The sequence below is a fragment of the Nelumbo lutea genome, chromosome 4 (genome assembly GCF_056320005.1).
Source record: "Nelumbo lutea isolate HS-2025 chromosome 4, American lotus-T2T, whole genome shotgun sequence".
In the NCBI taxonomy this organism is placed as follows: domain Eukaryota; kingdom Viridiplantae; phylum Streptophyta; class Magnoliopsida; order Proteales; family Nelumbonaceae; genus Nelumbo; species Nelumbo lutea.
In genome coordinates, this window is record NC_142687.1 from 33,303 (window position 1) to 48,867 (window position 15,565).

General features: G+C 37.8%; 1 protein-coding gene across 40 annotated transcripts in view; it reads right to left on the bottom strand.

The window, feature by feature from the left end:
* LOC148853270 (uncharacterized) overlaps positions 1-15,565 on the bottom strand; it is a 62,873-nt gene that overhangs the window by 27,086 nt on the left and 20,222 nt on the right. For 22 of the 40 annotated variants that reach the window (XM_088984581.1, XM_088984557.1, XM_088984566.1 and 19 more), the window contains 3 exons: positions 10,483-10,578; positions 1,366-1,479; positions 612-665 (listed from right to left, as the gene is read on the bottom strand). In XM_088984581.1, coding sequence (XP_088840707.1) covers positions 612-665; positions 1,366-1,479; positions 10,483-10,578 — 264 coding nt within the window. Of the gene's footprint in view, positions 1-611; positions 666-1,365; positions 1,480-10,482; positions 10,594-15,565 lie in introns of all 40 variants that reach the window. The other 18 variants (XM_088984552.1, XM_088984578.1, XM_088984571.1 and 15 more) reach the window with 3 other exon arrangements.

Sequence of the window (15,565 nt, forward strand, 5' to 3'; positions counted from 1 at the left end):
CAATGAAGACAAATTCATTACGTTCAAAGATTTCATTAAAACGTTGATAACAATACCACTCAATCAAACCAGCCAAGATACGCTAAGCCATTAATAATTACTAACAAAGATCTGGAAAGTTCCAGACCTGAACCCAATCGAAGTTGGTATACATTTTAAATGGAGCGCATATTTGCTTTTGTATGGCTTCCTTAAATGCCTGCTACATTCATTGGACCATTTCTTGCACCTTCTCAAAGTCAAAAACTTGGTTGTATGTTTTATTTATCCATGACCAATAAAAGCCTCCACTTAACCAAACAAACTCTCAATCTCACAGCTACTCAAAGAAAAAATAACTAAAATAAAGGTAAATAACTAAACGCATAAATAAATGGTATCATGATTCTTGCAAGTTACTAGCAAATTTCAAATAAATGCCTAAAGGACAACTAACACAAAATTAGATGGTTCCGATGCAACCATCCATTTTTCAAGTGGATAATTCAACTATTCACAATTAATTTAATCAATACGCATAGATTTCCTAAGGTTTTTTTATCAATAAATAAGATTTCATTGATTATGAGGAATAGATTTCCTAAGGTTTAATTGGCATTCAAGATCCATACCTTTGCCATGGATGTTAGGATATCCGCCAAGAAAAAGTCTGAAAATGAAATTGGCTGCATTCAGCATCATCCACCATATTGGGTTAGAATGAGTAATGCCAGATACAACCCACAATAAATTCATTTTTGTTTTTCTTTTTGTTAGTAACACTATAAATTGAATATATTGTGTGCAGAAAAATCTTATAAATAAATAATATACAAGAAAAGGGGACAACAAATCCCTTTGAGATAATCTATGGATAGCAAGGTCCTTTCAGAAAAATTCCTCATTATACATATATTTATCACAAAAAAACAAGCAATGACCAAGAAACAAATAGCCATCCAATGTTTCCCAATATTCTTTTGAGTTAAAGAACTCAAAACACTGATCAATCTATTCTAAAACACAGCTACAAATCTGTGTATCAATCAAGAAAGATGACAAATGACATTAGAATCACCTTTCAAAGATAAAACCAGAAAATACCAACATTTGACTCTTTCTTAAGACCACCCAATTAACCTGCAATTTTCTATTATTTCTTATTGTATGTCTTCTCCTCCGAAACCAACAGTACAGGCAATCCATTCCACCATGATAATATTTAGAAGAAAATCAAATCAACATCGTCCAGCAAAACCCAATAAACATTTTAAAGTTTCCTACAACAACACATTATTCTAGAATTTCTGACAATACATAATTATACAGTAATGTATCTTTAGCATGTAATTACATGTACAAGAATACTACCAAAATGCTATTCACCTGTAATGGAAGAAAGATCCGCCAGAGTGTCCTCAACAAGTAGTAGCGAGATGATAAATAAAAAATATCAAAGGGAAATAAAAGTACCATTGCAACAATGGCATACAAGAGTACCTGTCATAGGAGTAACAGACAGAGTGCCATCAAGACTTGTCATGGCACATATCTTAAACATGGCAAGTGAATAGCTACTTAAAATTTAATCCACGTACCAAAAATTTTTTACACGATATAGAAGTTAACAATATATTGTCCACAATGATTACAGCTGCAAATCTCAGCACTTAAATATCCAACATTAATGCTAATAAAAGTGATAAAAAGTAAGTTCTTGATGCAAGCCAATCATGGTGGAAAAGTAAATGGTAAAAGTTGTCCTGCTTTTGGGAAATCTTATTCCCTTCTCTGTAGATTTTCTGGTGTATTCTTTACAAAATATAATCATAGTCAGCTATGCTTTATCTCATTGACCCCCGAAACCCTACACTCACTAAAAATCTTAAAACAAGAAAAACATGGATGGTATTTGTTTTGCCTTTCCAAAAAGACATTTCAGATATCAAAAATGCAAAAGATCTTTTAGGAAACAAAAGATGAATATGAAGATTGGAAAGCCTGTTTGATAACATTACTCAACAAATATTTGCTTTTCACCCCACAACAATGGTAAATGACCTAAAAGTGTTCAATTGCCTTATAAAATAACATGTGATATACGTTGTCAAACTTGGGGCAAAACAGAAAGTCAGACAATCAAAGACTAGAATCAGAAGCCAAAATAGTTTTTAGGTTGCCTAGTTCTTAAAAATGTTGGCTTGATCAAACCTACTTAAGTACATATTTTAAATCTATGTTACGGCCTATAATATTTATTGTATTAAGCTTATTTTTATATAAAAGAAAAGCTTTAAGAGACAATCCAAATTTATTTGTTTTTCTTATTTTTCTTTACTATGAAATTTTAATCGAGTAAGCTGAACACCCATGAGTGGCAGAAATACATATATTGAGATGAACGAGTGAGAAAATGAGGTAGATCCAAGAAATGAATGACCATCCAATCTTGGCAGAAGATGATATAGGGTCAGAAATGAAGTCATTCAAATAAAACTAGGAATAGGTCCAACAAGTGGGAAAATGAAAAAATAAATAAATAAATAAAAGTAGACTAAGATGGTTTGGTTGCATGCATAGAAGACCATTTTTTTCATAATTAATGCATAGAAGTCTTTTGACAGCACCCATAAGAAGAAGTGATCCGTCGCAAGTTGAAGGGGCTAGATCTAGAAGGGGTATGGGTAAACCAAAAAAGACATGGATCGAAGTAGTAAGAAATAATTTAAGCACCAATAATTTAACAATAGATATGGCTTTCAACAGAATGGAATGGTGACACAGGATACATGGTTGAACTTCTGGATCCAGGACCATATGACACTGATGATGATAATGATTAATGCATTCAGGCTGAACAATTTAAGTGCATTGTTGAACTTCTGGATCCAGGACCATATGACAAAAATTGGTTCTTTTGAGTTCAATGTATGTGACTAACTATCAAAATTAAGAAAGACTTAGGTTGTAGCAATATTTCCAGCCCACAGTTGAACCAACCATTCAGATTGGTTGACCCATTGATGGGGATCACTCTAACATTATAAGACATTCTCTTCTTTTTTTTAGCCAGTGACATTACAAGACATTCTAGTAAGAAGGTGGCCAACACAAGGACATTTTCATGGTTTTGATCAAGGACATTTTCATCATTTTGAGCAGTATCATGTGGGCCTGGGCCATAATATCTTGTTCCTCCAGTTTAGGAGTAGCATTTTTTGTAATTATAATGAATAGTATTTTGGGCCACGCAAGTCACTCTATAAAGAGATGTATTCTCTTCCTTTTGAAGCTAACGACTGAAGATTTATTGAAAGCTCTTTTGCAAGTTTGCTGTATAAAGTGATTCTATAAACCCTAAAAGTGAGTCTAGGACCTTTGGGCTTAGAATTATTCCTTGGGATATCTCTTTCTCTCTCTCTCTCTCTCTCTCACCGTTCAACAGAATGGTGTGGCTGAATGGAAAAATAGGCATTTACTCAATACTACTCGGGCCCTTCTCATTCAAATTTTGTCCCAGTGTTTTAAAAGTGCAAGGCACAAAAAAAGTGCAATGAGCATTTTGCACCCGAGGTGCAAGGCACAAGGCAAGGCACATGCCTTTTTCGAAGCAAGACAAAAAAAATGCAAAAAAATGCTAAAAATTCAAAAAAAAGGAGACAAAAAAAGAAAAAAAAAAAGATATTTTTTGATAATTGAAAAGGCAAAAAAAATACTAAACATAATATTAGTTAAAAATATAAACTTATATTTTAATATAAAAGTTTTAAAAAACCTATTAACTCAAATTAAGATACATAACATAAAATGTAAAACATATTTAAATGAAACTTTAAAAATAAAATCAAACATAGCATATAAAACATATTCAAGAATGTAAAACTCTCAATCTCTTTATTCTTCTCCCAATTGCATTACTTCAAATAGCTAATGTGATGTTAAACATTATGCGCCTAGGCTCGTCCCATTTAAATCACTACACTGTTCCCAAAATTTATTGGAGTGATATTATTCTTTCGTCATGCTTCCTTATTAATCATAGGCCCTCTGTAGTTCTCAATGGTGGGTCCCCTTTTTCTCTTTTGTTTCCATCTCTCCCTCCTTTTTTGCTTCAGCCTCGTGTTTTTGGATGTATCTTCTCATCATCTTGGTCCCAAGATGCAAAAGCTTGATTTTCGTGCTCACAAGTGTTTTTTTTGGGGTATTTTCATACTTAGAAGGGATACATGTGTTATAGTCCTACTCTTCGTTGACCCTTCATTCTTCCGAGTATGTCTTTCTTTGAAAATGTTCCCTCCTTCTCTACAATTGAGTCTCTTTTGCCTCCATCTATTCCTCTCCTTGCTCCCATAGAGGTCTCCCTACCAACTTCCATTGTGCAAGCACCTACACACCCACTAATTCACAAAGTGTTTACTCCGGGACCATTGAGAATTTTTACACCAACTCTGGCTTCTCCTCGGCCATTGTTACCTTCACCATTAATAAATCCATCTGAGTTAGACTTTCCTATTGCACTTCGGAAAGGCAAGTGTAGTGCTCAGCAGCCCATTTCCCAGTATGCCTCTTTCACTTGTTTGTCTCCTTCACATCAACAATTTGTCTCTTCTTTCTTCTGTGTCAATTCCTCAATCTCTACAAGAAGCCCTTGTCTCTCCTTACTACAACGAGTTGATGGATAAGGATTTGTGCTCTTCACTCCAATAAGACATGGGATCTCACTCCTCTACCTCTTAGTAGAAAGGTGGTTAGATATCAATGGGTTTATGCAGTTAAGCATCAACCTGATGGTAGTGTCGAGTAGTAAAAGGCTAGACTGATGGCAAAGTGATATAAATAGACTTATGGTGTTGAGTACATTGACAACTTCTCTTCAATTGACAAAATGGGGTCTATTTGGGTTAGCATCTCTTTGGTGGATCACTTTGATTGGTCGTTGTTTTAGCCAGATGTGAAGAAAGCCTTCCTCCATGGTGATCTTTAGTAGGAAGTGTATATGGAGCAACCTCTTGGCTACATTGCTCAAGGGAGGCAAGAAAGGTATGTAGGTTAAGAAAGGCTATTTATGGGCTGAAACAATCACCATGAGCTTGGTTTGGTCGGTTCAATTGGAGTGAGACAGGGTAGTATGGACCATTATGTATTTAGCAAAGATACATTATCTGGGAAGATTATACTAATTGTATATGTTGATGATATCATCATTATAGGGAGTGACACAAAGGGAATCAAGGAGTTAAAACAATTCTTGTAGCAACAATTTCAAACCAAAGACTAGGGACACCTGAAGTATTTCCTAGGCATTGAAGTGGCAAGGTCAAAGTTTGGAATATCTCTTTCACAAAGGCAATATGTGTGATTTCTTTGAGGAAACAGAATTACTAGGAGCATGGTCAATAGCTAGTAGCTACTCCTAGTGATCCAAACGTTACGATATCTGATAGTGAAGGGGAGTTCCTAAAGGATCCTAGCAAGTATAGGAGAATGGTAGGAAAGTCACTGGGAAGATGTTGTTAGGGTTCTCTGCTATTTAAAGGGTGCTATAAGTCAAGGATTTCTATATAAGAAAGGGAGAGAACCGTCTCTAGAAGGGTTGACAAACGTAGACTAGACAGGTTCAATTACTGATAGGAAATCCATAACTGGCTATTACACCTTAGCTAGAAATCTAATTACTTAGAAGACCACCAACAGCTCTAGTTAGAAAAAGTGATTTGTTACAAGTGGAAGAAGCTAAAAGAGCTAGCGGTCAACCAAAAAGGATATGGGTAGTAGTAAGAAATAATTTAAGCACTAAAAATTATACAGTGGATATGGCTTTAAATAGAACGGATTAAGGAAACAGGATTCATGTAGCCAACCCCATATAGTTGGTAATGGTGATGATGATGATTTCTTATATAATATAAATTGTTATATGTATTTTACAAAACTTAATTAGTGACTAGGCCCAAAGCCTAGCCCATGATGACCCCTAGTCCAGATTAGCAAGTACCGTGTATCTGTGACTAGCAACTTACCAAGCAAACCAAAAACCATCTTTTTTTCAAAAAAAAAACAAATTTTATTAATAAATATTAAGGTCTAAAACTGTACAATCATTTGGATGGAGATAAAACTTCCTATCTCCTTATTTATATTCTTACCACTTCGCCCAAAACATTTGATCCCTCCCAATCACTGTTTTTCTAGGTTATCTACAAAACTATTTGTTGACCTGTGTACTCATTGAAGTTTTCTTTTTTTTTTTTTTTTTTTTTTTTGAGAAAGTAAAGTAAAAATTTTATTGTACTCATTGAAGTTTCATCTTCAGGCTTTTCGTTATCCACTTAAATTTTTTGAACTTGTTTATGCCCATAACAAATCTCATCTCTACATCCATCATATCACCAATTTGAAGTCCCCTTCAAGGATTAATTGTTGATGTTCAAATTCCTTGCACTTTGCATAGTGCATTCCTTCTAGTATTGCCATTATCTTAGCCCCCGGGAATCTCCGATGACTATTAGGCCCAAATATAGAGCAATATTTTTTTTTGATAGATTAAAGATTACTTTATTAAAGTTCAAGGAAATTTAACAATGGCAACACCCAAATAGAGCAAAAATTTGGCCCTCTTCATTTCAAAAAAACACCACCCACACCTGAAGGCCTTAGGTTCCCCATATGCTCCCGGCAAAATTGAGCTTTATAAAGCCATTTGCAAGTGGTATTGACACTGCACCAAGCAGATCCTTCTTCGAGGAAGTCCCTGCCACTTCCCGCCATTTTTTTATGATGTCATTAAATGTCAATAAGGAGAAACTCTCCAAGGATTTGACTCACTAAACCACCCTTATAGTTCTTTTCTTCAAATGGCTCCATGTTTATTTTTCTCTTGAAATTCTTGCAGTTCCCTCTTCCCAAACTGTGCAAATGACCACAGCTCTAGCACATCTCCACATGACATTTCCCCTTTTCCTAAGATCATACAAGCATTGAGGGAACAAATAAGTCTTGCATATGATCTGGAGGACTCCACCTGCACCCAAAAAGAGAGAAAAGCCAAGCCCAAACACTAGAGAGAAATAGACAGGAGAGTATTAAATGGAAGAGGGGCTAACCAATTGCTTTGCAAAGAACACACCAATAAGGAGAAAGGTCTCCTTTTCTGCAGCAAGTCACACATGCTAATTTTCCAATGGATAAGCTCCAAATAAAAGGCATAGATTTTAGGCAGGACGGATCTTCACCAAATCTCATTAACTAGAAAAGGTTGTAAGGTCAGATGGGATTCAATTAAATTTTTGAAAAATGAAGCAAAAGAAAAGGAGCCTGAGGGAGATAGAGTCCACATCTGACCATCCAATTTAAATAGGTCCTAGAAGGCTAGAACACACCATCTGGGACATTTAAGAGTCCAAGCAAAAAAAGGAAGTTTTGACATTTGAGTCCCTTAACCCCTTCTAAAGCCCAAGTCCCAACTAATACCACTGTTTGTAGAAGAAGGAATGATAAACCTAAATACTAGCATACCACCTCCTGGTCCTCCACTTTATAGGAGGACAAAGAATATAAGGAAAAATTTGCTCATTTAAAGAGGACTGCCCCACCCAAGTATGTTTTTTTATAATAAAAGAAAATTTATTAAAAGAGAAAAAAGCAAACAAGAGAGAGGTAACAAGCAGTCACCCATGAAGAAGAGGAGACCCCAACACAGACATGACTCAATATCAAAACAGCCTTCAAAGAGAACCTTCAAACCTAATACCCAACACTTTGTTCCACCTAGACCCCAAAACAACAAACGCAACCAAAAACAAAAAACAAAACAGGCAAGACATGAGCCAACCACCATTACTCCTCCGTATACCCATTCTCACTCCCATCTTTTGCTTCATTCCAAGCCTCTCCTCCTTCCCCCACAAATAACTTTCTTTAGACTCTCCTCCCTCCTCTCAAACTCTTCAATGGCTTTTCTAGAAAACACCTCTCCTCCCAAACAGAAAAGACTAAATTTTTTCCAACTTCATTGTTTTTCAGCAATTTTCTCAATAACTGGTCCAACCTTCTATGTTTTTTCTCATGAAACCGTGCCAGCTATCCTCATATCAACTTCATTCCCTTCCTCAATATTCTTGGCTTGTTGTTGAGTGTTAACCTTATCTGAAGCTGAAATTGGATGATAATTCGGTACTCCCCCATCAGGATCAACTAACTCCAATGATTTCGTCTTCATGCCCTTTCTCTTGTAAACTTTCTTAAAATTTTTTGTAGAACCAGCACCAACCAGGCCGAGCTTCAGTCTAGAAAAAACTTTAGTTACGTGAACAATATGTGTCTTACTAGAAGCCCTATGCTTCTTAGGAACCAAACCATCCTCAATAAATTCACATCTTTCCTCCAATTTCCTCCTGCGACCTAGATTGACACCCAACTTACCGACCACAACCTCCTCAAAACGAACTGGAGAAATAGGTGAAAGCTCGCCATACCTGTCATTTGCTTCTGCAAATAGGTCACCTTCTTCAACCCCAACAATTTTGTTGGTTTTCAAAATGACATCCGATTAGTTCTCACTGTCCCCCAAACGCGAATCTATCCCTTCAGCTTCCTCTGTACCTCTCAAACGCAGCTCCACTAAATAAGGGCTAGCTTCTTGACATGGCTTGAAAGCATCGTCCCAAACAGCAGACACATTGTACACCACAGTAGACTCACCACAACAAAGAACACAAGTCCCCATTGATGAACCAGCCACACCAGTTGCACCATTAGAACTGTCAACAATGAAACCAGCAAACAGCTCCTCTTCAACTGTTTTAATCTTCTTCTTACTTCCATTGTCCCCTCTCAAAATCTCCCTGACCTGACTCTCAGTTTTCCCTTTAATCTTCAACACTTTTTTCCTCTTAAAAGTGACTCTTCAATTCTCAACAACTGGAAACATAGACACCCAAGTCCCCCCTAAATAACTCTAGGCCCCAAAAGTAGTTCCCCACTTGGACTATCAATTCCGAGTTATGTGTAAGGAAAAAAAGTAGCACGGACCATGGGGGGTTGTAATATGTGAAAGCGAAAAAAGTAGAATGGAATGAATAGCTTTCCAAGGAGAAGCCGTCGTACCAGTTCTAATCAGCCAAACCTCCCATCAATTCCCAATTGCCCATGAATGTCGATCACCACCTTATACCATAACTTATTCCTATCTTCCATTTTCTCAACAATGCCAAATTCCTCTGATGAACCAGCCACACCAGTTGCACCATTAGAACTGTCAACAATGAAACCAGCAAACAGCTCCTCTTCAACTGTTTTAATCTTCTTCTTACTTCCATTGTCCCCTCTCAAAATCTCCCTGACCTGACTCTCAGTTTTCCCTTTAATCTTCAACACTTTTTTCCTCTTAAAAGTGACTATTCAATTCTCAACAACTGGAAACATAGACACCCAAGTCCCCCCTAAATAACTCTAGGCCCCAAAAGTAGTTCCCCACTTGGACTATCAATTCCGAGTTATGTGTAAGGAAAAAAAGTAGCACGGACCATGGGGGGTTGTAATATGTGAAAGCGAAAAAAGTAGAATGGAATGAATAGCTTTCCAAGGAGAAGCCGTCGTACCAGTTCTAATCAGCCAAACCTCCCATCAATTCCCAATTGCCCATGAATGTCGATCACCACCTTATACCATAACTTATTCCTATCTTCCATTTTCTCAACAATGCCAAATTCCTCTTTCCAATATTTCCAATTCCCAACCCCCCATGCCTCTTACATCTACTCACATTTCCCAATTAATTAGGTGATCCTTCTTCCCCTCCCCTACCATCCACAAAAAGTCTATCATCAATTTTTCTATTTGCTTAACCACCCATGTTATCTTAAAAATTAACATGTAGTAAACCAAGAGATTTGCCGATGTTAACCTAATTAAGGTAATCATGCCCCCAAAGGTAGCATACCCCTTCTTCCAAGTGGCTAACCTCTTTGACACTCTTTCAATCACCGGGGTCCAAATCTATGCTCTTTTTTTTGGGCTTGCTCCTAGGAGTAATTCTAGATATTTCATATGCCAAGAGAGAAAGAATGTCACCCTGTCTAAGAGCGCAAATGTCAAGATAAAATCTAGTACTGGCCCATTCACCAAGACTGAGTAATGACAAATCTCAAGAAAACCCAATATCCACTTGCACCACTTTTCCTCAAAATCACACATTCTCATAACCTACAAGAGAAAATATCAGTCCACCTTATTGTATGCTTTATCAATATCAAAAGTTTATAGATCAATCCTTTCTTTCCTAATCTTTTATAAATCTTCCACACACACATTAGCAACTGGAATTTGATATGCAATTTCTGTATCCTGCACAAAATATGAAATCTAGTCCAGAATAGGTCAAATCAAAACTTTATTATGTCATAAATTAAAAATAAGAAGTTAGAAGGATCCCGAAAAATATTTCATATAAAGAAAAACCCATAATTTATAATTGAGACTTGAGAGAGCAGGCAGATACTATACTGGTTGTGAGGCAGCCAATGATACTTCTCCATGGGAGTATAGATAAAGATAAGCTGTCATGCTAGTTGGGACAATAATTGTCATCCATGTTGCAGACTGCAAAACAACAAACTTCATAACTCAAGTTACTTTAAAACAAGCCCCTAGAAATCTAAATGAGAGCTCAACCAGTCAGTCCAGAACCAGAGGAAGATAGTTACTAGAATGAGTATTAATCACAAAGAAATGAAGAATATGAGAATGCTCAATTCAATAGAAAAAGAAAAACCACAATTTAATCCATTTGCAGACTTACATTCAAACTTACTGATGTCAAATTAAAAATTTTTAACACCACTTTTGTCGTAAATCAAGACTTAGACATATATTGATTACAAAAAAAAAGGACTTGGAAGTATGTAAGATATGGAAGGCAGCAAAATTAGAGCATGGAAGGCAAGGCCCATTATATTTTCTCAGTTAAATCCTCCAATGTAGCACAGCTCACTGCTCAGGGGCATCAATGATCCTTTCCCTTGAGACCTAAATGTTAAAAGCCAATGTTCCATCTAGGGTTCACTTTTTAGGGTTAGACTGTAAGAAACTAAAGAGTTGCCAATAGAAATGCAACAAAACTCCTCAAAACAGCATCCTAGTAGAAATATAAAATTTACTTGCCAGTAATCTAATGGAAGAACAAGAAGCATGAAAAATAATATAGAGTTATTTAGATATAGAAAGCATTAAGAATTTCAAAGCTTTATTGATTGAATCAGAAAAGTGAACAACAATTGTCTAATTTGAAAGTTGTGTAGTTGGAACCAATATGGAGGGGGAGGTAGTAGAGTGTGCAGGTATTTTGGGTTGTGCGGTGTCCATTTGGCCTCTGAATTGCCTAGGAATGCCTCTATGAGATAGCCCAAGGTAAGATGACAAAACAGCCATTTACAAGTAAGCCTGAAAGATCTACAAGCACACTTGACATGATACATTCTGATGTATGTGATCCCATAAATGTTAGGACACGAAACCAGCATTGTTGTTTCATAACTTTCATCGATGTTTATTCTCGGTATGGTTACATGTACCTAATGAGACATAAGTCTAAATCCTTCGAAAGATTCAAGGAGTTTAGACAAGAAGTCAAGAAACAGTTCGGGAGACGCATCAAAACCCTTCGATCAGATCGAGGAGGTGAATATCTCTCCAACAAATTTAGGGATTACCTAAAGGACAATGGGATTATATCATAGTTGTCTCCTCCTTTCTCCACCACAATTAAACGGTGTATCAAAGAGAAATAATCGGACTCTATTAATTATGGTCCGATCACTCCTCGTTCATTCAGAACTACTTATATCCTTTTGGGGACACACATTGGAGGCTGCAATTTACGTGTTGAACCGGGTACCAACCAAATCAGTTCCTAAGACTCCTTATGAGCTTTGGACCGGCAAAAAACCAAGTGTAAGACACTTAAAGATTTGGGGTTGTCCAACACACGTTAAAAGAATAAGTGCGGACAAATTGAAATCCAAGACCGGTCGTTGCCTATTTATAGGCAAGCTCAAAGGATCTGTAAGGTATCTTTTCTATAATCCAAGAGAACAAAAGGTGTTTGTTAGTCGAAATGCCTAATTCTTGGAAGAAGAATACATCTTGAACAATCATTGTCAGGAAATTGTTCTTGATGAAGAGAGCTTAGGAGTAGTGGGATATGTCCCACAGAATCCAGATAATACCCAACTTAGAAGATCTACCCGAGTATCTAGACCTCCAGTTCATTACGGCTATGATCAAGAAAGTAACTTGATGGAAGCTACGAACAGTGAGGAAGACCCTGTGACTTATACGGAAGCTATGTTGGACATAGATTCCTTGAGGTGGGTAAATGCCATGAAAGTCGAGATGGACTCAATGGAAACCAACGAAGTATGGACTCTCGTAGATTCGCCCCCTAGGGTAAAAGCAATTGGTTGCAAATGGATCTACAAGAGGAAGAAGGGCCCTGATGGAAAGGTTAAGACCTATAAAGCTCGTCTAGTAGCGAAAGGGTACACTCAGAAAGGAGTTGATTACGAGGAAACCTTTTCGCCCATGGTCATGCTTAAATCCATTTGGATTTTGTTAGCTATAGCAGCACACTATGACTATGAGATTTGGCAAATGGATTGCCATGTTGTGCACTCGCACAGACATTGCTCAGCCTATTAGTGTAGTAAGTAGATACCAATCAAACCCAGGATAGGAGCATTGGACCGCTGTGAAAAACATACTCAAATACCTATGGAGGACTAAAGAATATTGTCTTGTCTTCAATGGTAGTTCACTACAGATGGTCGGGTATACTGATGCCGACTTCCAATCAAACCCAGATGATAGAATGTCTACATCTGGTTACAACTTTATGATGAGGTCCTGTGCAGTTAGCAGTTAGCTGGAAGAGCAGCAAACAAGGGCCCACAGTAGATTCCACGATCGAGGCCAAGTACATTGTTGCAAGTGAACTTGCCAAGGAAGCAGTTTGGATGAAGAAGTTCATCCACGAATTAGGAGTTGTTCCATCCAGCACATCACCCATTCCACTGTTGTGTAACAACACTAGAGCCATTGCTCAAGCTAAGCAGCCAAGAGCCCACTCGAAGTCCAAGCACATCAAAAGGAAGTATCACATACTACGGGAGATTGTTGGTAAAGGGGACATCCAGATTCAAAAGGTAGCATCAGCGGAGAATGTGGCAGACCTATTGACTAAGCCACTGACACAGAAAGTGTTTGAGAAACACGTGGGCAGTATGGGACTGAGGCTTGTACCAGATTGGAGCTAAGTGCAAGTGGGGGTTGTTAGACAATGTATGCCCTTAGCTCCAATCAGATTGATGTACAGATACATTTATTGTAAATGAATAAAAGTACATAATTGTTTCATGTTATCATTGGTGTGTTTCTGTGTAATTACCCTTAAATTGGACACTTATGAGACTCGTGTTAGTTTAGAATGTTCTCATCCATTGGATAGATTTGGGGAGTTTATCCTGCCAAGGCTTACACTAATGTGCTGCCAAAGAAGTTGGGGCAGCTTGTCCCGGCTACTAGGGTTAGACCTGAAGAACACGTAGTGTGTGTTTGTTTGAAGCATTGAACCCAAACCATTTTCCTGTTATGCCCTAGACCTTGGAGACTAATGGGCAAAACTAAAAAGTTACACATAACCCCTATACTTGATTATGGTACCACACTGAGTGTCGGATCGGGCTGTCTTTGATTTGCCAATCAGTGAGATCCTTTGGGGGTCAAAACCTAGGTATGTGGAGCAGCCTGAGAATTCACTTTAGTGGGTGATCATAGTGGGATCAGCCCTTTTGTCGGACAAAGTGAATGATCAGGACAATCCAAAAAGTTGCGAAATGGAGAAGAACGAAGGATTCGCAACAGCTAGAAAATGGAGAAAAGTGATTACAGCAGAGAGAAAATGGTTCTTGATGGAAGAAGTTGTATACTAAAAGAATCTTACGATAAAGATAAGGGAAGGAAGAAGAGGAACGATACTGTTGCTGGGTGAAGTTGTACCATGGTTCCAGAGCTTCCTAGACAGAGCAATACATGTAAGTTGGGGTAGGCCATGGAAGAGTACCCTTAGGCAGTTACACATAACCCCTATACTTGATTATGGTACTACACTGAGTGTCAGATCGGGCTGTCTTTGATTTGCCAATCAGTGAGATCCTTTGGGGGTCAAAACCTAGGTATGTTGGGGCAGCCTGAGAATTCACTTTAGTGGGTGATCATAGTGGGATCAGCCCTTTTGTCGGACAAAGTGAATGATCAGGACAATCCAAAAAGTTGCGAAATGGAGAAGAACGAAGGATTCGCAACAGCTAGAAAATGGAGAAAAGTGATTACAACAGAGAGAAAATGGTTCTTGATGGAAGAAATTGTATACTAAAAGAATCTTACGATAAAGATAAGGGAAGGAAGAAGAGGAACGATACTGTTGCTGGGTGAAGTTGTACCATGGTTCCAGAGCTTCCTAGACAGAGCAATACATGTAAGTTGGGGTAGGCCATGGAAGAGTACCCTTAGGCAGTTAAGGAGGGAATATTTTGCTGAGAGAAAGAGAAACTCCAATGGATGGTTCATTGTTTTGGAGGAAAGTTTTGAGCAACGAAAAAAACAAAGGATCATCATACCAGAAGGCAATAGTCTGCAAGGCTGGAGTATGATAGCAAACGAACTTCACCGGAGAATGGCTGTGAGAAAGAAGGAAGAGGTAAAGGAACCAGAAAAAACGACAGCAGTACTGGGAAAGGAAGAAATGACTAAGAGAAGGAAACAATTAGAGAGGTTGGGGTTAAATGAAAGTGAAGAAAATACAGACTCGATGGCGATGTCTCATACAATACCAGAACCAAAGATCTTATTGGAGGGGGAGAAAGGAAGTTGGGAGCGAAGATTAATCTTGTCGGCAAAGAAGTAAACGGCTGGAAAGGATTACTGGAAGAGGTGACATCCAAGCTTGGTACTCGTCATACTGTGATATTAATCCCCTTCAATGACAGAAAAGTTATAATGGATGTGGGGGGAGGGAGAATGGACTTCAAAACCGTAAAAACAAGTGAGGGTTCTATAACAATAGAGAATTGGTGCCCATTGGCTAATGCAGTAACAATGGGCGATGAGAGTTTCAAGTTGAAGTTTTTTTATTTTCCTTTCTATTTATGGCAAAATACCACTCCCCAAAAATTGCAACAGCCATGGGTGGTTCTCTCCTATCTTTCAAGACGATAGACTTGAGAGCAGTGACATGAAGGTCGTCAGTGTGAAACCTAAAAATGTTCCAAGATCTCTCAACCTTTGTGCTGACGACTACTGGAACAAAATCTGGGTGGGTGAGTAATCTAAAGCAAGTGATCAATGTTTGAACAGGTGACTAATCTTAAAGTTAATTTAGACAAGATTTGTGTGATTGGCATTACTTTGAGTGAAAGTGAGGTGGAGGATAGAGCCCGAACTTGGGAATGTGAGATTACTCAATGGCCTTTGATCTATTTGGGACTGCCACTAGGGGATAACCCAAGTAAAAAGAGTTTCTGGAACCTAGTGA